The sequence below is a fragment of the Syngnathoides biaculeatus genome, chromosome 5, assembly GCF_019802595.1.
Source record: "Syngnathoides biaculeatus isolate LvHL_M chromosome 5, ASM1980259v1, whole genome shotgun sequence".
In the NCBI taxonomy this organism is placed as follows: Eukaryota; Metazoa; Chordata; class Actinopteri; order Syngnathiformes; family Syngnathidae; genus Syngnathoides; species Syngnathoides biaculeatus.
Genome location: NC_084644.1, coordinates 17,316,723 through 17,342,471, shown reverse-complemented (window position 1 = coordinate 17,342,471; position 25,749 = coordinate 17,316,723). Strand labels below are relative to the sequence as shown.

Genomic DNA, 25,749 nt, shown 5'->3' with positions numbered 1-25,749 from the left:
ATGTTCCATCAATTTACTTTGTCTATGGTTCTTCGTACTCAACATGTATGTCGTACAAGGGAAGCTCCAACTACCAGAGACACATTTCTCTCTTTTTTTTTTTTTTTTTTTTTACATACTTGGCTTAGAAAGCTGATTCTGATTCCAAAGTGGGTGGCATGGTGGCGCAGGTTTAGAGTATTGACCTCACACTTCTGAAGACCGGGTTTCAAATCCCAGCCCATCTGTGTGAATTTGCATGTTCTCCCTGTGCCTGCGTGGGTTGTCTCCAGGCACTCTGGTTTCCACCCACATCCCAAAAACATGCAAGATTAAATTGGACACTAAATTGCCCTGAGGTGTGATTGTGAGTCCAACTGTTGTCTTCATGTGCCCTGTCAATCATTTCAGAGTGAACCCTGCCTCCTGCCCGATGACTGGTGGGATTGGCTCCAGCACTCCTGCGGCTCTTGCGAGGATAATAGCCTCAGAAAATGGATGGAAGGATGATTCCAAGGTGGTTGAGGCAAGAAATGTTTAAAAAAATATATATTTTGAAATTGTGAGTCGCAATAGCGGTGGGTATATAGTTACTTTCAGTTCAACTGCTGTACACTATCGACAGTAGCACTTTTACATGCAGCACGGTGGATCAGCTGGTAAAGCGTTGGCCTCACAGTTCTGAGGTCCTGGGTTAATCCCAGACCCGCCTGTGTGGAGTTTGCATGTTCTCCCCGTGCCTGTGTGGGTTTCCTCCGGGCACTCCGGTTTCCTCCCACATCCCAAAAACATGCAACATTAATTGGACACTCTAAATTGCCCCTAGGTGTGATTGTGAGTGGGGCTGTTTGTCTCGATGTGCCCTACGATTGGCTAGCAACCAGTTTAGGGTGTACCCTGCCTCCTGCCCGTTGACTGCTGGGATAGGCTCCAGCACTCCCCACGACCCTTGTGAGGATAAGCGGTGAAGAAAATGGATGGATGACTTGTTCCACAAGTGTTCAACAGTGCCTGTGGGTACACGTGGTCCACCACATAATTTTTTGTGGCTCGTGAAAGCAAATCATGAGCAAGAACCATGGATTTCAAATTATGTAAAAATAACCTCGGCATATTGAAAGCATTTTGTTACTACACAGCGTTTTAAGGTGGAACAGTGGTGACTGGTTAGCACATCTGGCACACAGTTCTGAAGACCCAGGTTCAAATCTAGCCTCGGGTGTGTGGAGTTTGCATGTTCTCCCCGTGTCTGAGTGGGTTTGCCTTCCACATTCCCAAAATTTCACACCATGATATGTGATCCTGAGAGAGCCCTCATAGCTCAGTGGTTATAACATTGGTTTGGTAAACCAGGAGTCATGAGTTTGTATCTCTCTGGAACCTCTCGTCCTCAAGAAGGTTTGCGTCAGGAAGGGCATCCGGTGTAAAAACTGTGCCAAAGAAATATGAGCATTCATCTGAGATGTCACGCTGTGGCAACCACTAACGGGACAAGCCGAAAGAAACTTAATATGTGATCCTGAGGGATCTAATTGGGTAATCAAAGTCCCTAATCCCTAATAAATGTTGTTCTTGGGTATTTCAAAGATGAGTTTTGATGCAAAAAAAGACGACGATTACCCTAATCCCACTGGAAACGAGGACTCCAGGAACCGAAGCTTTCTGACACAATAAATCCCTTGACATTTTGTCAAAACATTTGGCACACTTGAAAAATAGCGTCATCTGCTGGCTAAAACCAACGTATTGTATTTTAAGGGATCCACTGAACAAATTAAATCACTCAGTAAAAATTCAGTTTCCGTTTTGAATCAATACATAGTTGCCAATCATTATCATCGTGTTCTTCAGAAGGGAAATGTTGCAAAGCGACTCTGACGTCTCATAAAACCGTAAAAGGTTAACAGAGTTCCCGCCGTTATGCGAGTAGTGTTTTGATGTCGAACAATAAAGCAAGTTCTGTTCCTGTGTCCGCCACTCCGCCTCAGACTCCTTTTCTCCGGCGCTACACCATCATCTTACTGCCTGTATAACTACAAATGTGGTTGTCATGTATATATTCCTCCTCCTCCCTGGTTTGTATGTAGAATATGATTGTGATCTACTGTTTTCACAATACTTTCAATGTCCAAAAGTCTCCATTTCGGGAGAATTTATGAGGTTTCCAGGGGTTCTGAATCAGCGTAAGGCAGCCCAATGTTCCTTTCCGATGGCGCCCTTAAGCTCCGCCTCCTTAGCGATGTCCCACAAGCTTCCAAAATGGTGATTGAACATAACATGTTTGAAGCCGATTCTCTATCGCGTATCCCAAATAAGATTGGGGTATCTATTTTGCCAAATGCGTCAGACTTCTCCAAGAGAGTTCTATGGAGAGGTCTCAACTATTTCACGCAATGATATGTACATGGGGCGGCACGGTGAATCAGCTGGTAAAGCATTGCCCTCACAGTTCTGAGGTCCCAGGTTCAATCCCGCATCCGCCTGTGTGGAGTTTGAATGTTCTCCCTGTGCCTGCGGGGTTTCCTCCGGGTACTTCGGTTTCCTCCCACAAACCCCCCGCAAAAAACATGCAAGATTAATTGGACACTCTAAATTGCCCCTAAGTGTCAGTGTGAGTACGGTTGTTTGTGTCTGTGTCCTGCATTTGGCTGGCAACCAGTTAAGGGTGTACCCCACTTCCTGACGGTTGACAGCTAGGATAGGCTCCAGCACTCCCCTGCGACCCTCGTGAGTATAAGCAGCAAAGAAAATGGATGGATATGTACACAGAATTAGGATTTTGGACAGAGCAAGACGCAATGTCAGAGTTCAACCTATATTTAATTGAATACACTACAAAAACAAGCTATTTAATGTTCAGTTTACTGTTTTTAGCAAATCATTAAATTGGAATTTTAGGTTTTAAAAAAGATGGGATAGGTGGCAAAAAGTAAGAAAGTTGAGGAATGCTCATCAAACACGTTTGGAAAATCCCACAAGTGAACAGGTGGGTGCCATGATTAGGTATAAAAGGAGCTTCCCTGAACTGATGTCATTCACAACAAAACTGGAGCAAGGTTCACCTTTTGTGAACATCCACATGAGAAAAATATTTGAACAATTTAAGGACAATGTTCCTTAACATAGAATTGCAAAGAGTTTTGGGATTTCCAAAGCTGCGGTCCATAATATCAAAAGGTTCACAGAATCTGGAGAAATCATTACATGAAAGCGGCAAGGCCTAAAACTAACACTGAATGCCTGGTGACCTTAGATCCCATAGGGGCACTGCATCAAAAACTGACAATGTGTAAATAATATCAGCAAATGTGCTCAGGAACACTTCAGAAAAATCAATGTTAGTAAATACAGTTCAGGGCTACATCCATAAGTCCAACCTAAAACTCTACAATGCAAAGCAAAAGCCATTTATCGACAACACAAATGCTACCAGCTTCTCTGAGTCTGAGCTCCTCTAAAATGGACTGATGCAAAGTGTAGAAGTGTTTTGTAGGCCAACAAGTCCCCATTTCAAATTGTTTTTGGAAACTGTGGATTTCATGTTACGTACCCTCCTTATTTTCAGCAAGACATTCCACATTCCCCACGTGTTACAACAGCATGGCTTCATATTGTAAGAGTGTGGGTACTAGAGTAGCCTGCCTGTAGTCCACACCTGTATCCCATTGAAAATGTGTGGTGCATTATGGAATGTAAAATACGACAACTGAGAGCCGTGCCATTCCAATACTTTTGGGGGAGTGTATTTCTGTTGACGGGTGGCATGTTATGGAGTGGTTAGCAGATCTGCCTTACAGTTCTTGCAACCTGGGTTAAAATCTGACCTCCTCTGTGGAGAAATTGTATGTTCTCTTGCCTGGGTGTTTTTTTTCTTCCATTTAGTTCGGGTTCTTCCCACATCCCAAAACATCCCAGGGATCTTAATTGAAGACTAAATTGCCCGTAAATGACAACGTGAATGCAGTTGCCTTTTAGTGCCCTCCGATTCAGACCAATTCAGGGCGTACCCCGCCTCTCACCCAAAAGACAGCTGGGATAAGCTCCAGCATACCCACATCCCTAGTGAAGCTAAAGCTGTACAGAAAATTGATGGGTGCATATTTATGTTCACTTTACAGAGATGAGAACTAACATCCACCCAAAGGACATTTACCTTTCGTAGCTTTTTGTCCCAATTTGAAAAACATGAAACCCATGCACAAGTTTTTAGGCTTGTCGCAGTTTCGGTAGTTGCCATCTACATTTTGCACAAACAGTCTTTCAACAGCGAAGCAGTGTTCTACATTCCACTGATGTGATATTAAGTTTTGTTGTTTTCTCAGTATCTTTAATCATACCAGTAACTCTACAAATATAGACTAAAGATGCCATGTAAAATTGAAAATACTCTATCGCTTTGAATACAATTAATTAGTCACATGGACTGAATACTGTGCAATTAAACACAATGCTCCAGTCAGCCAAAATTGGTAACTTTGGGGACACAAATCTTTATTCAAGTTAACAAAAAAAAAAAAAAAAAAAAAAAATTTCTGAATGATTCCAAATCAAGCGGAGAAAGGTATCCAACCTGAGGAAAACATATCACACAACACAATCTATTTGACCAATATATGCAGTTTATATTGACAAAAGGATAGTCAGAAGGAAAGTAGAAAACAGGAACAAGCATTTTTTTCCTCTGTGCCTAAAAGCAAACCTGTATAAAGGCGTGGACTCCAAAATTTTCAACATATACAATAAAATATAGAAAATCAATTAAAAAACAAGTCATTCAAATAGTGGAAATTCAAGCATTTGACCGTGATGGAATGTAACCTGTGAGTTCCGACCTGGCCGTCCTTTTTGTCTTTTGTTGACTGCTGTCATTCCTCTTATTAGAGTACCTTATGCCTCCTCTCATGAAGATAGAATTGTGATATTCAACTTAATCACAAGATAAGCAAACTAAGATCCATGACATGAATGAGATTCTCTATAGATTGTATTACTGCACTCTTACTTTTATGGATCGAAAGCTTGCCATCTAACCCACCACCATTAAAGTATAAAACTTACTTGCATCAGACGAAAAAAAAAAAAAAAAAAAGTCAGATTACCAGCCAAAAATACACACCCATTAAATTCCAAACATACTCTATAATGTACCCCCATCATTCTATGAAATAAAAAAAGTAAACCCATATGAGTAACAAGTTTTAACAGAAAAAATAATTTTGGAGAGATCTGAACAACAATGACATTATGGTGGTCTCAGTGTTTTAAGGTCTTGAAGATGAGTCAGGGTTATCGCCAGTGGACAAAGGAGAAAAGGTTTTGGGCTCTGTGCTTCTATACATCCTCAGATTGGTTGTCAGAATTCCACAACTGAGAAAAGAGGTGCAGAAAATAGAAAAGAGGAGAGGGCAAAGACGGGGGGAGAGGGAGACAGAGAAAATTAATTGCAAAGCATTTCTATTTATTAATTTATTTTTAGTCACCCTTTCCATGCAACTGTGGAAGTGATTCAAGTACATTGTTAGACGGGAAGGACCTGAAGGGGGGGACCTTGGGTATCTCATTCATAGTTACAGAAGCCGGCTCGAGGGCAGTAGAATGCCGGAGCTGGTGCACAAAGTTGAGAGGATTGGACCAGACAGGGTATGACTGGGAGGGGAGATGAGGACCCCCCATCTTGACTTGAGTAGTTCTTACTTATTGGACTGTGATTGCCATCGTCTGTCCATAAACATGTTCAAGCATAAGGGTATCCCACATGTGCACTGAGCATCCTATTCCAGCTTGATAATCAACTTTGTGGTCATGTAATTGGATTTACTGCCGTATGTCTTAGAACCTCACATTTGGAGTTTTCCTCAGTGACCACAATGGTAATACAACGCCAGAGAAAAATAGCCAAAACAGTCACTTTTTTAGCCTTGCATTATTGTAACTCGGTAAATATAAAACAAAACACTGAAACCAATACAATCCACAGCAAACATGTTTAGTGTTAATGGAACACAATAACATGGATTTAATAAATAAGAAATGCATGTGGGTCAACATAGCAAATTCAACTTACTGTCAAGTTGTCTCTGAGTAGCTGCATGATAAGTGTACTGTCTTTGTATGAATCTTCACTCAGTGTTTCCAGCTCTGCAATAGCATCATCAAAAGCCTGCAAGATTGAATGAAAGTTTTAAAGGTTGGCTTCCTCTGTCATTCAACAGTAGACTACCCGTCTATTTAAGGCCAGAATTTTGCACATGCATGCATTGTGTGAATTATCATAACATTACATCATAGTAAGATTTATGCAGTCCTCCATGAAAGCAAAGTGATTATCATTGTTTAATTAAAAGAAATGCAAATAGCTGCATTTTAGAAAAGGATCAACATTTATCCTTATTTTTTGACATTCCAAACCAAACAATCGTTTTTGTGTTTTCTGTTCTTTTTTTTTAATTATTTATCTTTTTTTTTTTTTTTAAAAAAAAAGGGGAAATTAAGTTCTTTGTCCAATTGAATAATTCATTGAACAAAAATCAACATATTTACAAACTTAAAATAATCATGAGTTTTAGCCTTAGTTTGAATTACACAGTGAAGAAAATAAGACGGCTGACAGATGAGGTGATACTGGAATCCCCTTGGACCATGATGTTCGCAGATGATATTGTGATATGCAGTGAAAGCAGGGAGCATGCAGAGGAACAATTAAAAAGATGGAGACATGCACTGGAAAGGAGAGGAATGAAGATTAGCTGAAGTAAAACAGAATATATGTGTATGAATGTGAGGGGAGGAGCAGGAGGAGTGAAGCTTCAGGGAGAAGAGATAGCGAGGGTGGACGACTTCAAATATTTAGGGTCAACAATCCAGAGCAATGGTGACTGTGGTAAAGAAGTGCAGAAACGGGTCCAAGCAGGTTGGAACAGCTGGCGAAAGGTGTCTGGTGTGTCATGTGACAGAAGAGTCTCTGCTAGGATGAAGGGCAAAGTTTACAAAACAGTGGTGAGGCCGGCCATGATGTACGAATTAGAGACGGTGGCACTGAAGAGACAACAGGAAGCAGAGCTAGAAGTGGCAGAAATGAAGATGTTAAGGTTCACTCTAGGAGTGATCAGGTTGGATAGGATTAGAAATGAGCTCATTCGAGGGACAGCCAAAGTTGGATGTTTTGCTGACAAGGTTCGAGAGAGCAGACTTCGATGGTTTGGACATGTTCAGAGGCGAGAGAGTGTATATTGGTGGTAGGGTGCTGAGCATGGAGCTGCCAGGCAAAAGGGCGAGAGGAAGACCAAAGAGAAGGTTTATGGATGTGGTGAGGGAAGACATGAGGGCAGTTGGGGTTAGAGAGGAAGATGCAGGAGATAGGCTAAGATGGCAAAAAATGACACGCTGTGGCAACCCCTACCGGGACAAGCCGAAAGGAAAAGAAGAAGAAAAAAGAAGAAAATAAGTATTTGATCACCCGGCTATATTGCAAGTTCAGATATTTTCATCATAGGTCCATGTCTACTGTGAGAGAGAGATAATCTAAAAAGAAAAATCCATGAATCACAATGTATGATTTTTTTTAACAATTTATTTGTGTGATACAGCTGCAATTAAGTATTTGAACACCTGAGAAAACCAATGTTAATATTTGGTACAGTAGCCTTTGTTTGCAACTACAGAGAGATTTCCTGTAGTTCATCAGGTTTGCACACATTGCAGGAGAGATATTGGCCCACTCCTGCGCATAGATGTTCTATAGATCAGACAGGTTTCTGGGCTGTCACTGAGAAACATGGAGTTTCAGCCCCCTGCAAAGATTTTGTATTAAGTTTAGGTCTGGAGACTGGCTAGGCCACGTCAGAACCTTGATATGCTTCTTACGGAGCCACTCCTTGGTTTTCCCAGCTGTGTGCTTCAGGTCATTGTCATGTTGAAAGACCCAGCCACAACCCATCTTCAATGCTCTGACTGAGGGAAAGAGGTTGTTCCCCCAAATCTCACAATACATGGCCACGGTAATCCTCTCCTTAATACATTGCAGTCGTCCTGTCCCATGTGCAGAAAAACACCCCAGGGTTCATACTCAGTCTGATGCAAAAAATTTAAGGCCTTTTGAAGGAGATTCTTAGGGGCCGACACGAACAATTTAAGGCCATCTTGGGAAATCAGGAGTAAGGAAAAAAAGACTCACCCAATGGTGCCATCAACTGTTCTTGGTTCATCAAAGGTTCCAGTACCTAAGTACCTGTGACAGTGATCACCTGTCACCCCTTGTGGTAGTTCTCACTGATATGACCATTTTCAATGGCTTTACACAGTCTACAGAAAAATGATTCTAACTACAATTGCAACTATATACACATATTTACAAATGTCTTCTACTGATGTCTGTCTCAGCACCCCTACTCGAACTCCTTGAGCCTACCCAGTGCCTCCTCTATTTGTTGCTTCAGAGGTGCCAAAGTGGCTCTCCTGTACTTTGCTCTGCCTCTGAGTGCATTGGCCTCTTGTGATAAACCTCAGATTCCTCTGTTCTTCTGCCTCTTCACACAGCCTGTCAGCCTTCTCAATAAGCGTAGATATGTCAGTCTCTATTCTGGCTTTTTTGGCTTTGAGGCTGTCTATCTCTGCCTTAGCTGCCTTCCTCTTCTAGGACATACTCTTGATTCAGCCTTCACTTTCTGCCTCAGTAGAGATAAAAAATGGGCAGTGATGCCAAATGTAGCCAGGTACGAAGTCTTCCTTTCCCCACAGTGGTAGTTTTTAGCAATGTCACTGACTGGAAACATGACTGCAAACACTTTCAAATTATTTTCACAAGATTTGTAACTGTAATGGCTGCAGATCACTTTTAAAGTCTGCACGATCTCTGCCTTTAACGAGTCCGTTTTCGTGTATTAAACTACGTTCATAAAGCCTGACTTCTGGCTGGTTGAAGTCGTTGATGACTGGACAACTGTAGGTGCGCGTGCACTGCCAGTACCACTGCCTGAAGTTGATGCTTCCCTATCTTGATATTTTGACAGAAACAGATTCATACTAACGGAAGATGAGACAGTCTTCGCCAAATCAGCGTGTCTCCTGTTTTTCCAGTGCAACTCCAGTGCTTTGATGCCCATCTTTCCAAGGTGGTAACTCTGTTTGCAAAGAATAACAGTAGAACATGTGCCGATCTTTTGGATCTCGACGAACCCAGCTCCGAAACTCCTTACTTTCGATGCGAGCATCTTGCAAAATGCGCTTCCCCATGATACAAGTTGGTTCGATCAAAGAACTACGCTACATTGTAACGAAGACGAAGTGAAATGCCTGCTCAAGGAAACGAACAATGGAATGTCAATGACAAGATGGCAACTAGTTGTGAACACAGAGTGACTTCCGTTGACAATTTCCGGCTGTTTTGGACTCCAGACAGATGGCTATTTTTTTTTTTTAAATAAAAGATTACTTTTTTTTCCAGGGAGAATTTTGGCGGAAGAGGTCCTCCCTTTAATTTTTTTTTATTTAAGGCTTTTTTAAGGGCTTGACCAGTTTTCGGTGAATTTTAAGGACTTTTAGGGGGCCCTAAATGCACCCTCGGAAATTTAGGGTTTTTTAGGGACTTTTAGGGCTGCGTGCGAACCCTGCATGATGCTACCACCCTCATGCTTCACAGTAGGGATGGTGTTCTTGGGATGGAACTCATCATTCATCTTCCTCCAAACACGGTTAGTGGAATTACGACCAAAAAGTTAAATTTTGGGCTCATCTGACCACAAAACCTTCTCCCATGACTCCTCTGTATCATCCAAATGGTCATTGGCAAACTTAAGACGGGCCTTGACATGTGCTGGTTTAAGGAGAGGAACCTTCCGTGCCATGCATGATTTCAAACCATGATGTCTTAGTGTATTACCAACAGTCACCTTGGAAACGGTGGTCCCAGCTCTTTTCAGGTCATTGACCAAGTCCTGTCATGTAGTCCAGGGCTGATTCCTCACCTTTCTAAGGATCATTGAGACCCCACGAGGTGCTATCTTGCATGGGGCTCCACTCCAATTGAGATTGACAGTCATATCTTTAGCTTCGTCAATTTTCTAATGATTGCTCCAACAGTGGACTTTTTTCACCGACCTTTGCAATTTCTCCATAGCCCTTTCCAGCTGTGTGGAGTTGTACAATTTTGTCTGTGGTGTCTTTGGACAGCTCTTTGGTCATGCCATGTTACAAGTTTGAGTCTTACTGATTGTATGGGGTGGACAGGTATCTTTATGCAGCTAATGACCTCACAGAGGTGCATCTGATTCAGGATAATACATGGAGTGGAGGTGGACTTTAAAAAGCGGACTAAAGGTCTTTGAGGGTCAGAATTCGAGCTGATACTTATTTGCAGCATTATCACTCAAATAAAATGTTGGAAAAAAAAAAAAAATCATACATGATACATACATACATGATGTGATTTCTGGATTTTTCTTTTTAGATTACCGCAATTTCTTGAAAATGATGTGAAATTTTTTCCACAAAATATTTTAAAAAATTCAAGAGCACGCATTATGTAAGGCATAGATGATAGATGGGTATGGATTAAAATACAATCGCATTGTATAGTCGCATACAGGTACGATATGATATTCAATGTCTTATGTTACACATTTTTATATATTACGGTATTGTGCGCCACCGACCTGAACTGACATCCGCAGGTGGGGGGGGGGCATTGCAATTTATGATCATTAGCGTAGCATATTTCTTGCTACTGCACCAAACATCAGAAACGACTCCCAGTGAGTTTATTTTAACTTAAAGGAAGACAAAAAAAATGTCGACTACAAGGGATAGTTGTGCAGCTGCTTTTAAAAGAAATGTGCCATTACTGCGGCCGATGACACGATCAAAACGGAAGCAAAACAACGTGAGCTGAAACTACATAGTACGTCCATTTAAAAAAATAGCACACACAATTGAAGTGCTCGTGTTTTTAAAAGTGCCCTTTACACTCATTTCTACGTAGTTAGACCTCTCATTTTGATAGCAACCTGATACTATGAAGATTGTAGCCGAACGGGGGCAAGAGGGCTGCACTGTTAGCACGGGTGGACCTTCCTCTCATTGCGTTGACAATAATGAGGAATAAAGGGAACCGAGACTCTTGGGATTCAAAACATGTTTCCTCACAAACGCCATGGATGGCACATAGGATGACATGCTGTGGCAGGAAGATGGGATCACTGTTCATGAGTGGAGGAGGCATCAGAACTGGACGAAGACATCAATCATGAGTGTTAGAGTGATGCACAAAGTTAGCTACAATGGCTATTTTTCAGGTTGGAGATGAGTCAGATACTACTTTTGAAGTCTTGGCCAAGGATGTGTAATGTTGTGGGATAACTTCACTATGCACAAATGTTTTATGCACAAATGTGTAATGGAATTATTTTTCCAAGTTAAAAAGTGTAAAATAGCTTAATTATTTATTTTATTGTGTTAACAGTATTAATAAAATGTTATGCCATCGTTCAGCATTTTTTTTAGTTGGTTGAGGGTTTCCGTTCTAACAATTGCAGGGACCAGGACAAACATGTCCTGTGGCCTGTCCCGAGATACAGTATATATTACCACTGCATCAGTACTTGCACAAAGATTATTATCAATGATTGATGTACAGATAATTTTTTGAAAAAAAAAATACAAGTACAAACAATAAAAGTACAAACCTAGCAAAATAGAAATACAGATAATTCCCAATAATATGAGCATATGGATTGCAGCAAACAGGGTTTTCATGATTTTTTTTAGTTCACATTTGGGGGTGCGCATTATACTTCAGGACGCATTACACTGGACAAATTATGGTATCTCTCTCACAGTGGACACGCACCTACGATGAAAATTTCAGACCCCTCCATGATTTCTTGAGAGAACTTTCAATATAGCAGGGTGCTCAAATACTTATTTTCTTCACTGTACATCCATCCATCCATTTTCATAGCCGCATATCCTCAAAAGGGTCGTGTGAGTGCAAGAGCTGATCCCAGCTATCTTCGGGCAGAAGGCGGGGTCCACCCTGAACGGGATTGCCAGCCAATTACAATGCAAATAAACATATATTCACACTCACATTCATACCTACAGGCAATTTAGAGTCTTCAATTAACCTACACCATGGGTGTTTTGGGGATGTGAGTAGAAATCAGAATGCCCATGAGAAAACCCACTCAAGCACAGGGAGACCATGCAAACTCCACATAGGCGGAAACCCAACCCTTCGGACTGTGACACAGACTCTATAACCAGTGGTCCACCATGCCACCTTGAATCATGAGCATTTCACGGAAACGATCGTTCCGTTACCGTGTTGTTACCCAGCCTGAGAAAACATAGAACTGAAAGTCCGTTTCCCAGATCTCAGGGCTTACTTTTAATAAAATTCGCCCATGTGTGGAATGTAAAACAATTTCTCAACGAAATACAACAATCTGTATAAAACGAACCTACATGAACCCCTTTATTTTTAATGATTAAAACGCCCAGCTTTGTCAGTGTGGTTTACAAACAGCACCGGTTTCCGCTTCTGCGCTACGCATGCGCAAGGTCGCGTTATTCCTATCCGGGTCACTCAAACGCTAGTCAAACATGTCGGTTGCTAAGCGTAAAAGACAAAATGCTCATGCCTGCTAAGGCTTTATTCTGAAGTACATGTAAAAACCGGTTCCCATGAGCATTATCAATGGGAACCGAAAAATCGTTTCCCACCGTTTCCCAGGACAAAAATCAACGGAACCAAAAAATCGGTTACCATACTTGCCGAAATCCTCATGCCTGTTGAATTATATACAACAAAACAGTGAACCGCCAAGAAAACATTTAACACGAATTCTTACCTTTTTAGCGAGTTTGCAGGCCTCTTCAGGCGAATTGTGAATCTCATAGTAAAACACAGAGAAATTGAGTGCTAGACCAAGCCGGATTGGGTTTGTGGGCTTCATGTGTTTTGTGCTGGTGTCAAAAGCTTCATTGTAGGCTTTTTCGGAGTCGTTGATGATTACTGGAGTTGAAATAAACACGACATACATTATGAAACATTGAAGAACCCAAATATATCATATCATCAGCTACAATATTCCGTTTATCATGAACACATTACACGAAATAAGTCAGTAAGCGGCGTACAAGAAGTGTTTGGCTTTTAATGTCTACAGTCACTTGCTGCGAAATAGGCGAACAGTGAGAAAGGAGATAATGTTGATTTTCCTTTCAACCATTGATATGCACTGAAATGTGGTAATGGAAACAACAATGTGAAATACAAACTAAAAACTATATCAAACTATAACCCTCCATCAATAACTACTGTATCCAGTACCAACCTAAACAAATAAAAACTTGAACATTGGTTAGTTGCTTGAGCACAGTAAACTGTTGAGTGCCCCTGAAATATTTTAACTAGTGCATCATTGTACACAACCTAGTTTTCACATTGAGTGACACAAATAAGAAATATGAACATTGAAACAACCACATCCACATATTGTTTAAATGTCACATACTCTGCTTGTCATCCCCTGTTGCCACTTCGGCCTGGTAGCGATGGTAGTCACCTTTCATTTTCAAATAAAAGACTTTGCTCTCCGGCGAAGTGGCTTTTGGAATGAGGTAATTTTTCAAGAGATCCTGCACAGAGTAAAAATGTAGAAAAACAATTTTTTAAATAAAAAAGGGTCTATACATTTCAGCAATGAACACCAAAAAAAAATTCTTTGTACAAAATGAATACTGTGGTGCTTTTATATCCAAAAGAATCATTCCTAGTTTGATAGTGCATTGCCAAAAAGGCCAGCCATGTCCAGTATCGTGCAGTAGTGTTCAAAATAATGGCAGTCCAATGTGACTAACCAAATTAATCCACGTTTTGAGTATTTATTGCTACATTTCAAGTTACCAGTAGGTGCAGCAGGTTCTCAGAAAACCAACAAGACTCAGAATTCATGATAAACACACTCTTAAAGCTGTGCATTTGCGCAATTTCCGTAATTTCTGGACTATAAAACAACTTTTTCCACACGCTATAAACCCTGCGGCTTATCCAATGATGTGGTTAATGTATGCATTTTTTTCTAACGGCCGGCAGGGGCGCTCAAGCAAAAAGGGTAAGGGAGACAGGTGGAATATATGTGTCGAGAAGACGCAAGTTTAATGTACATTCATGCTTTGTGCATGCATAAAATTAGTATGAACAGACCCTCATTATGGGAAATGCAAAAATTGTGAATGACGCAGCTTTCAAGTTAAAAGCAATCAAGCTGGCTAATGAAGTGGATCCTGGCAGCGTGGAGCAGTGTGAAAAAAAATCAATCACCACCAACGGGTTTCGAAAAGCCGGTCTGCTGCGTGACTGAGAGGACAGCACAAGCTCAGGAGTGAATTTGCATCAGGATGAGAGTGACACTGACAGCGACAACGAAAGAGAGACAGAGAGTGTGTGGACAAGACTATCTGGCGCTATTCCAATCAGACACTGAGAAAGAAGACGTCCATGGTTTCAGTGCACAGGAAGAAGATGAAGACGGCTCTCGTGACTTTTACCAGTATGTTTTTTTTTTACCAGCCCTGTTAGTGCTGTGCTACCGTGTTGCTGCTGTGTTATTGCTGCATCTCAGTGACTTTTACTGGTATGTTTTTTATTTTAATCAGCCCTGTTAATGCTGTGTTACTACCGTATTGCTATTCTGTTACTGCCACATCACAGGCACTGTTTGGAAAAAAAAGCTAAGGTATATTATTAAAACTTTGAAAACTCTGTATACAGTCTTTCTTTGCAAATATCTCGTTTCAATGTGGGCACATGCATCTTATAGATAGGTGCAGCTAATGTAGTACAAAATGTTTTTTTCCTTTGAAAATGTACTGGGTGAGGCTTATAATCAGGTGCTCTCCATAGTCCATAAATTACGGTTGTTGAAAGGGGTGTGTTGAAAAAATAGCAGTGTGGCATTCAATCAGTGAGGTCATCAATATCGTGAAAAACAGGTGTGAATATGATGGCCCCTATTTAAGGATGAAGCCAGCACCTGTTGAACATGCATTTCCTCTTTAAAGCCTAACGATAATAGGTCATTCATCATATTGTTCAGAAGATTGATTGATTAAAAGGTTGACACAAGGTCTGGGCCCGACGCTTTGTTGATCTTTTGTGTTTGAACCTCTGCCTCACGTCCCTTTCATGGATGTTAAATGGTGGAGTTGGAGATGTTGACATGCCCTTGAAATGGGTGTTTTAACAAGACAATAACCCAAAACAGCCTAGTAAACATACAAAGTTTTGGTTCCAAACCAAGAAAGTTAATGTCATGGAGTGGCCAGATCAATACCCGGACCTAAATCAGATCGAGATGTTGTGAGGTGACACAAAAATTGTTGTTTCTGAAGCAAAACCAAAAAACGTAAATGAATTGTGGAATGTTATTAAGGAATATTGGAGTGGAATAACAGCTGAAATGTGCCTCAAGTTGGTTGACTACCTCACACAGATGTGAAGCAGTTACAAAATACTGTGGTCATACAACTAAATATTAGTTTAGTGATTCAAAGGGGCGGCACGGTGGATCAGCTGGTAAAAAGCGGTGGCCTCAAAGTTCTGAGGTCCTGATTTCAATCCCGGACTTGCCTGTGTTGAGTTTGCATGTTCTCCCCGTGCCGGCGTGGGTTTTCTCCCGGCACTCCGGTTTCCTCCCGCATTCCAAAAAAAAAAAAAAAACATGCAACATTAATTCGACACTCTGAATTTCCCTTAGGTGTGATTGTGAGTGCAGCTGTTGGTCTCTATGTGCCCTGTGATTGGTTGGCAACCAGTTCAGGGTGTACCCGGCCTCCTGCCCGTTGACAGCTGGGATAGGCTCCAGCACTCCGCGCGACCCTCGTGAGTCTAAGCGGTGAAGAAAATGGATGGATGGATGATTCAAAGGATTGGTAAAAACTAGAAACAAAAAGTTGGTACGAAATAGTTTTGAGTTTGGAAAATCGATGGCAGACTGTTATTTTTTTTAACCCACCCTATCAACAAATTACCAAAACCTGAAGAGTATGTATATCATGAATGCTGGGTCTTGTTGGTTTTCTGAATCTTCTGCACTACTGGTAACTTTTTTGACATGTCGCGATAAAAAAATATACTGTGGATTAATCTGGTTAGTCACATTATTTTGAAGACTACTGTATGCGTATGCTGTACATGTGAGAGCATATTGGTTGCCTGCAGTACTTATGCAACACCTAAATCAAAACAGTCCAGATTTGCACTGACCGATGTTGTTCCTACCTTTTTTTATTTGAATCATTACATTATGAACCTGCCATCAAGACCAAGCCTTCTGAAACTAGGCAGCATAATACCTTGAGAGTCTTGCGATTTTATTGTATCCAGCACATTCAAGAAACCCTATGCCAGATGTGGAAAAACAGCCCTCGAACATAACTGAGCCTCCTACATGTTGAACAGGAGTGTGTTCCTTTCTTTGTATGCTTCATTTTTGCATCCAAGAACACAAGTTGACATGCTTTCCTAAAAAGCACATTTTGTCTCATCTTTCCAAAGGACATTTTCTAAGAGAAGTTTTGTTGGTTTTTCAATTTAAATTTTAGCAAATACCAGTGCCGTCTTTTTCACATTGTTTTTATGTAGATATGTCATGATCCATAAAGTCCAGTTTGGTTCAAAACACAAAAGATGGTGCAATCTGACACTTTGACAGTTAATTTCACCTTTAATTACTTTGAACATTGTTTTAGGATCTTTGGTTATCATCTCTTCAATTTGTCATCAGGTTTCCTTTTTTGGCCATGTCCAGGTAGGTTTGGTACAGTCCCAAGGCTAAACCTTTGAATAATTTGTGACTCAAATCACAGGAATATCAGGCTGCTTGGAGTTGGACTTTACCTTTAACATGCTTGTTTAGAATTTTCTTTCTAATCTCCTAAAACCACTCTCCGATTTCTGTGGTCCATGTACAGTGTGTTACACACCATGCCACCAAACAGCATAATGACTACCTGTATCTACCTTAACCCTAGAGAACCCAAGACATCCAAATCCTCTTAAAATTCTATCTACTAACTGACCCCATGGGTTTTCTAGGGGTTAAATAGGTAGACATACTCAAAGTTGGAAGACATCTGCAATGTTAATTTGGAGACACACCTGAGTTTAACTTGTCCGTATAGTCAAATGAACTCAAACACACTTTCACGTAACATATCCGTATGATGAAATTATTTGCATTCTTTTTAAGGGTACCATCAATATTGCACACGTCTGTTTTATTAGTTTTTCCAATTTAAAGTTACAGTATTTCTGAAGTCACTGATGGTGTTGTGGTACACTCGCCTGACTTTGGTGCTGCCAGCGTGGATTCAGTTCCCACTCAGTGATGATGTGATTGTGAGTACAAATGATTGTCCATGTCTATAGTTGCCCTTTGACTGTCATTGTGTGACAGACTGCCGACCAGTTTAGTCCGGCTTTCAACCAAAGTCAGCTGGAATAGGCCCCAGCACCCGGCGACCCTTAAAAGGACAAGTGGTTTTGAAAATGGAAATTATTTTTGTGACACCCCCACCCCACCCCCCAAAGAGGGGATTTCCTACCAACCAGCTCAGAAACTTTGATTTTCTGATAGCTGGAGTACCTGGTAGTAAAAGGGCAATGTGGCCCATGATGTTTATTTCCAATGCACTTATCAATTAAGGGTATCTTAGATAAATGAGGGTGATGTTGCTCGTTATTGACGCCAACTGAATTAAAAAAATTGCTATTTTTGTCTTTTTGCTCAATTTAAATTTACAATATTTCTGATCTCTTTGTTCCTTCGTGATAGCTAAAATGCCGGCTTGTTGTATTGCTGGATATTGTTTGAACACTTGGGAGGATGGATTTACTCTTCATATGTTTCCAAACGACCAGGTTCATCGTGAAAAAGGGATTGCATAGGTGCAAAGGACAAGAGCTTTGTGGCTTCCAAATGACAGGTAGGTGTGTGTATAGAGCTACTAAAAAAAAAATAAGTGAGGTGGGTGCACATAATCTCAGAACGTAACAAAATATCCACGTACGCAAGTCAGGGGTGCTAAATATGTGAATGTGCGCGTCGACACCGCGTCCACTGATCACGGCTATGGCTGGGGTGGCTCATCGCGGCGCCGAGCCGGGCTGCTTTATGGGGTTGTCGTCGCTCACAGCTAAGTGTGCCATCGTCAGCCGCGTTGGTCGTCACCGACGGTAGCACCATGATGGCGCACTCAGCCGCAAGCAACAAGAATGCTGTAAAGCGCCCCGGCTCATCGCGGCCGGGCCACAGTGGCTCATCGCGGCGCTGTCGTCGCTCGCAGCAGAGTACGTGGCATACTGTCATACTGTCGGGGTGTCTGTTGTTAGTTAGAAGTGATCCACATATCATCTAAATATGGCTCGAAACGATAGGGTAAGATTTACGCGGTCACTTCATTCAATTGTGAGATGTTCTCTTCTTCGAAAAGAGCTTCCGTATCATAAGGGGCGTCCGAAAAATCCGAAAAGCTCTGTTGTTCCTCTCCTACAGCAGGTGCCACTAGGTGTTTTCAATGGCTAATGTCCCAATGTGACATCTGCTGATGACGTTGCAGGCATTATGGCGACCACTTCGTTGTCGAGTGAGACTTCCCAACTTTGCACAAGGATGACACTCTCTCCGCTTATATATTTTTTTTCATATAGATATTGAAGTGAAAAATTATATATGTATCTTTCATTACAATATCTATGTTAGAATGTTTATAGGCATGTCACTTGGGCTTTAAATGGAAGACTTTGGGGATGACTAGAACCTTTCCTAGAGCTGTCCATCTGGCCAAACTGAGTAATTGGGGAGAAGCACCTTGGTGAAAGAGGGAAAGATCCAAGACCCAAAGATCACTGCGGCCGACGTCGAATAATTACTTCCGTTGTATTCATTAGTGTCTGAACAATCTTTTATTTTGAAAAATGACCGGATTCTTTTGGTTTCATCTCGATCACTTGAGCGAAAAATTTACGCCCACAAGCTAGCAAAATAAGTAAAAAAACTGACGTCTTTGGAAAGTTTCTTTTTGAAGGGGAAAAAGGCCAGTGATGAGACAGAAGAATAAGCTACAGTTCCCAAGAAAAAGAAAGTAACCACATCAAAGCGCAGGGCCTTAACTTAACTTAATGCTTTGCGAAGAGATGGACGCGGAGCACACACTGGTTCTCTTGTACATGGAAATAAGACGGTTATCCAGAGGGAAATCGCTCACAAGTGTGTTTGCATTCCGAGAGCCTCTGCAAAGATTTATCTCCAAAAATAAGTCGATACTGGCACACATTTCAGCGAAGAGAAATGAGTTGCAAACCTGGCTTACTTGTGCGACATATTCAGCCCACTCAATGAATTAAAATCTGTCACTTCAGGGCAAGATGACAATGGTCTTCAAGTTGGCAGATAAAGTAGCTGGATTTAAAGCCAAACTGAATTATTGGGGATGGCGCGTAAACAGAGGCATATTTGACATGTTTAAAAATTAGTGGGGATTTTGTGTGAGACTGAGCCTTCATTCACCTGTCTATGCTATTAAGAGTTCCAACGCTACATCCCTACCAAAAAGGACCCACGAACTGCCAAGGGATGGATCCGTGACACATTTATCAACAAACCAGGTGAATTTCAGAATGTCTTTGCAAGAAGGTCAACTGCTGGAGATCGCAAGCAACAGTGCCTTGCCTTTAAAAGCATTTTTGAGACAACAACCCTGCCGATGTTTTGGATTAAAGTCATGACAGAGTACCCGGAGATACCCACCAAAGCACTGAAAACCTTGTTGCCATTTCCAACATCCTATCTATGTGAAGCGGGGTTTTCTGCTGTGACAGCAAACAAAAAACAAAACAACAGAATAGACTGGACATAAGCAACACACTTCGGGTGTCATTATCTGGCACTACCTGTAGATGGGACGATCTCGTTGCAGAAAACCAAGCTCAGGCGTTATCGTTATGGTGAGATACATTCTCATGCATTTAAAATTCATTTTTGTGCCGTATCCATCTTATTTTGAAGGCATGTTTAAACTTTACTATAGCGCACCAGAGTCAGAGAGGTTTAGCATCACCAACAGAGGGAGATGAGGCAGAGGTGAGGAGATTGTTCAAACTGACAAATTTATTTCAGCTGTTGAAAAATAACATTCATGGAGTGTTTAAATGGAACTGTTGTGTAGGTATATTTAGATAGGAGAAATAAATGTGGAATTGCTGGTTCTTGTTTTATTCTTCCACGTGTATTTTTTTTATTATTTTATTTCATAATTATTATTATCATCATCATGTTTATTATATTCAATATTCAAAACTAACAATATTCTATACAAACAATGCACATAATGACCACACCCCATGCCCAACCAGTCCGCGGTAAAAATTGTCAAGCTTTGACTGGTCCACAGTGATAAAGGTTGGGGACCACTGCTCTAATGAATATACAGTACTTCACTCCTGACCACGTTTTTTTTTTTTTTTTTTTTTTTTTTTAAATCATTGTTAATGTATAGTTCGTGCTTGGCATGATGGCGAGAGGTGGGACAAAGCTCCATTTTCAAATCAACCAAAGAAAGATTGTCATCACTAGTGTAGTATTTATAACCTTGATTTTTTTTTTTCCTGGTTTAAAAAGAGTCCTGGCTAACAAAGTGACCCATGACTAGTTTCACAGGTCTCAAAGAAACTTAATGATTTACATGGGGGGGAGAAAAAAAAAAAACACTCACCAGAACCTCCTGGCAGATTCCCTTGAGCTCAGCCTCAATTTTCTCCCGGTACTCTTTGGCCAATTCCTTTCTTCTGTCGTTCTCTGCCTTCCCCTCAATGCTGGCCAAAACACGCCAAGACGAACGACGGGCCCCAACTACATTTTTGTAGGCCACAGAAAGCAGGTTGCGCTGCTCGCTGGTCAGTTCTACATCAGCATTTTCTGTTGCAGACTTCATCACCGCAGCCATGTCATCATATCGCTCCGCTTGCTCGGCCACTTTGGCCTTGTGGATATAGTTCTCACTGGATTCCCCACTCATGATGGCTCACTGTAAAAACAAATGCAAAAGGAAACAGGACATCAAAAACCACTCGAGGAAATATTGAACCAGAATACAAACACCTATGAAAGGTAATGTATGCCAAAATTCCAGCCCCTACTTTCACACTTCATATTCCCAGTAACTATAGATGGAATTATCTGTGCTGAACAATGCGTGGGCCAGTTACCGGATTTTATTTTGTTGTGCGTGTTATTTTGTTTTTGTATCAAAGTGTAGGGAGTGGCGTAGTGGACAACTGGTTATAACATCTGCATCATTTTATATTCCAGATATAAATATAAACCATTAGATTGTCCTACGCCGTACTCTGAAAATAAGATCGCACTTTTGATAAACTTAGGGCATAGACCAGAGCATTCATATAGGTCACATAGCATTCACGTAGCAATCACATAGGATTGATTGCAAGACCGTTAAAAATGTGTACTCACTCATTTTCCACTGGATGTACAAGACCTTTCATCAAACTGTCATGGATCATAAGTAAATTGATATGTTACACGTCTTCATCCAAACAAACAACTTTGTATCTAGTATCTATGTTATGCAGACAAGTTGATCATGTTCCAAGTTCATTCCGGTATGCTCCATTTTTTGTTCAACCTTTTCAAACTCATGATGACACTGTCATTCCGCCACAGTTGGCATTAGGTCACAAAGCGAACACAAACACCAGTCTTTCGAAACGAGCCTGTCTGGAACATCTCCGAGGTCCATGTTATGCGCTCCGTCAGCGTCACGCCCCCTCTCCAACACGCCAAGTTCCGCCTGTGTGCATTCTGGCTCAAACGCTTGAATATTTTACTTTGTTATTTTTGTTTTGTATGCTCAATGGCGGGAGTAGTAATAACACTCGACTCACTGTTATACTCGCTTTATTGCCTCTTAGCACACAACACTTCCTGGTTCATATTTCCTGCGATGCGCATGTCCACCCCCCGCCGCTGGTGATCGTGAGAGGCTGGCTGCTTGAAAAGTAGATCTTGGGGTAAAAACGTCTGGCCATCCCTTGTATACATTCTCTACATGTAAACCAACTCCTCAGAAAGGCATCAAACAAATCTCAGCGGTCCATATAAGGAGATTATATGTTGTCAGTGCCACGCCCCCTCTCCAACACGTTACGTTCCGCCTGTGTGTATTCTGGCTCAAACAAGCTTGAACATTGTACATTATGCTCTATTTGTTTTGTTTGTTTGGAATTATTTTTCACAAAAATCGGACAAACAAACTGCCAGATAGTGGAGGTTCTCTGTTCGGTGAAACGTATCCACAAGCAATGGGGGGGTTGGAATAGCAAGCACAGCAGGTGTGGCAAACGCTTATTGGCTGTCAGTTTTCTTGACGGTCATTGGAATGTCGGAGTGAGAGAGGAATTTTGATAATACTTTCCCAATTTAGAGATGTTTCTTGGTGAAATCTGTGGATAACTCTAGCATTAAAAGAAACACTAAAGCCTCATCTACTAACTTTTGTGTGCTCCCATTCCTATAATTTTGGGGAGAGTCTTCCTTTAGGGGAAATTACGGATGTAACCCATTTCTTGTTGGGTTTTGGATATTTCATAAAAGGATGGGATAATTTATCATCTGATGTATTAATATATAACCTAAATGAAAAGTTAAAACACAGAAACTGACGGAATATTTACTTTATAGCATTAAACAAGCTGGGACCAATTTTTTCATATTTTTGCAAAAATCATTTTTCCCATGTGGTTTTCTCTTTTGAACATGTAGACCAACAACATTAATAGGTACTAAAAAAAAAGTGTCATTTTCTCATTACCCGCAGTCCAAGGAATGTGGTACCTAAAATACATTATTTGAACAATGTTTTTAAAAAAACCTTGGCAGTCCCTACTCTCAGTCGAAAAGGTTCCCGACCCCTGAGTTACACTAAAGGCTATCACATGTAAAATATAAAGTATGTAACGTGGCTGTTTAGATCAATGAGGTACTGGAAATTTATTCACATACTTACTAACACCCCCCCCCCACACACACACACACACACACCCCACATTTTTCCAGACACCACACCCATTCCCACACCTGCCCCCAACGAGCTACGTGCAATAATAAAAAGTTTGAGGACTAGGCTGGAATGCCAACCAACGATTCTAATGACACAAAATACCTCCCATTCTAAAGCAATCTATGAAAGGAAATAATCATCGACAACAGTTTCATGTAAGCGAGAGCATGAGACCTCTTAACCCTTTACCAGATTGGTATCAGCTATTTCCTGAAAGATACATCACCAAGTTGACAACGTTTAACATTGGGCCGTAAGGTTGCAGATACTATAAATGGCTTTTCTTACACATGAATCGGAAGCAAACTCACACACAACTAAATTATCGCCGAAGCAAAGCCTTGCAAGGGTTGATCGAAGCGTTATTGTCTGTTCTCTCAAAGCGTTGTACTATCTTCTTCAAAATGACGTTAGAATCTTTGCAGAAAAGTTCAAGATCTCAAAACATAGACTATCGAAGAGGTCAATATAAGGAGTTGCAAATGAACAGCAACAGATGCCCACCAAACCCAAATTTGTTTTCTTCGTAGTGTGGCTAACTGCTTTTGAGTTAGCATACACAGCCCAACAGGTTTCCAGTGTTAGTATGGACACTATCAGCGAAACGCTTCGCCATGATACACCTTTCTCGGGTCCTAGATTCTCTCTGCAAGGGGGTAATCGTCATCTCAATAGTATCGGACCCATTTTCCCCGGTTTGTTCCAGTAAACCAAAGGTCAGTGACGAAAAGCGAGGACAATTTTGCCGCACTGCTTGTTACACGGCAAAAGTCAAGCAGTCGCCTGTTCTCAGGCAACAATTCAATTGCAGTAGGTTTTCTGTCTATTCCTACCTGTGTAATGTTGGTTAGGAGGAGATTTGCCTTTCAACTTGCAGCTTCTTCTCTGACAGTGCGAATCGTCGACGGGGTTTCCTTTTCCTTTCAATTCCACTAGCGAAAGGCGCTGCGGTACAAGGGTGGGTGACGTCACATTGCCAAGTCAACCAAGCATCTTGGGAGTTGAAGCTTCAATAGCAATATCATCAAGGGGCTCCCGCTTGAATTTTTTGATGAAATATTTGTGAATGAACAAAGTGTGGTACTTTGAGACATTTAAGCATATTCACAATTCAAGATAAACTTTTTTGAAAGACTCCAATTGAACCTTTTTTGAATTTAGAAAAATAATAAAAACATAAAATTTCTTACCTTTTGTTACATTACATCAATTTTCTTGCCGCTTATCCTCACGAGGGTCGCGGGGAGTGCTGGAGCCTATCCCAGCTATCAACGGGCAGGAGGCGGAGTACACCTTCAACTGGTTGCCAGCCAATTGCAGGGCACATCGAGACAAACAGCCACACTCACAATCACACCAAGGGGAAATTTAGAATGTCTAATTAATGTTGGATGTTTTTGGGATGTGGGAAGAAACCGGAGTGCTCAGAGAAAACCCACGCAGGCACAGGGAGAACATGCAAACTCCACACAGGTGGGTCCAGGATTGAACCCAGGGCCTCAGATCTGTGAGGACAACGCTTTACCAGCTGATCCACCATGCCGCCTACATTCTAATCTTCAAAAAAAAAACTTTTTCACTAGCTTTTCATGCGGACTGTGTTCATTTAGTGACAAATGTGGATGACCATTAAAAAATGTGCAGTCGACGACAAATGTCCCTCGGGGGAGACTTTGGACTTTACTTGAATGGATGGAAACATGTTCAATGAGAGGGGAACAAATTTTTCTCCAAGGGTCGTTTTGCCATTCTCAAGTTGATATTATTTAATGCATGCCTATGGGGGCACAAGGCGGTGCAATCTTGAGGCCGATTCTAAGCCGGGACACATGCAGAGGGTTGCGTCAAGAACGCCATCCGGCGTAAAACTGTGCCAAACTAATATGAGCGTTCATCTAAAGAATACCATACCGGATTGGTCGTGGCCCAGGTTAAGAACGCTCACCCCCTGGTACGGTTAACCTGCAGGGCGTCGCTGGAATTTCAGCTACTGTGGGTCGAAGACAAAGAAGATGAGGAAAGCAGATTCATCGGCAGAAGAAGAAGAGGAATGCACAGAGCCTACAATTGAATGTAGGGACTTTGGATGTTGGGACTATGACAGGAAAAGATCAGAACTTGGTTGACCTGATGATTCAGAGAAAGGTTGATATATTGTACATCCAAGAGACCAGGTAAAAAGATAGTCAGGCGAGAAGTTTAGGAGCAGGGTTTAAATTATTTTACCATGGAGTAGATGGAAAGAAAATGGAGTAGAGGTTATTTCAAAGGAAGAGCTGGCTAAGAATGTCTTGGAGGTGAAAAGAATATCAGATTGAGTGATGAGGCTGAAACTCGAAATTGAAAATTCATGTATAATGTGATTAGTGGCTATGCTCCACAGATGGGATGTACCTAGACTTGAAAGAGAAACTCTGGAAGGAACGAAATAAAATACTTCTTAGCATCCCAGACACACAGAGAGTTGTGACTGGTGCAGATTGTAATGGACATGCAGGTGAAAGAAGAAGTGATGGGTATGTACGGCATCCAGGAAAGGAACTTTGAGGGACAAATGATGTGGACTTTGCAAAAAGGATGGAGATGGCAGTAGTGAACACTTTTTTTCCAGAAGAGGCAGGAACTTAGGGTGAC

The 25,749-nt window shown here is 41.3% G+C and overlaps 1 protein-coding gene across 1 annotated transcript; it reads right to left on the bottom strand.

Annotated features, from left to right (window-relative positions):
* Positions 1-4,752: 4,752 nt before the first annotated feature.
* LOC133500244 (14-3-3 protein zeta-like) lies at positions 4,753-24,113 on the bottom strand. The gene is made up of 6 exons (XM_061818681.1): positions 23,949-24,113; positions 20,752-21,063; positions 13,491-13,614; positions 12,825-12,988; positions 6,044-6,139; positions 4,753-5,346 (listed from the first exon to the last, which is right to left on the bottom strand). The coding sequence occupies exons 2-6, from the start codon at positions 21,052-21,054 to the stop codon at positions 5,311-5,313; spliced, it is 723 nt and encodes a 240-aa protein (XP_061674665.1). The 5' UTR covers positions 21,055-21,063; positions 23,949-24,113; the 3' UTR covers positions 4,753-5,310.
* Positions 24,114-25,749: the final 1,636 nt, after the last annotated feature.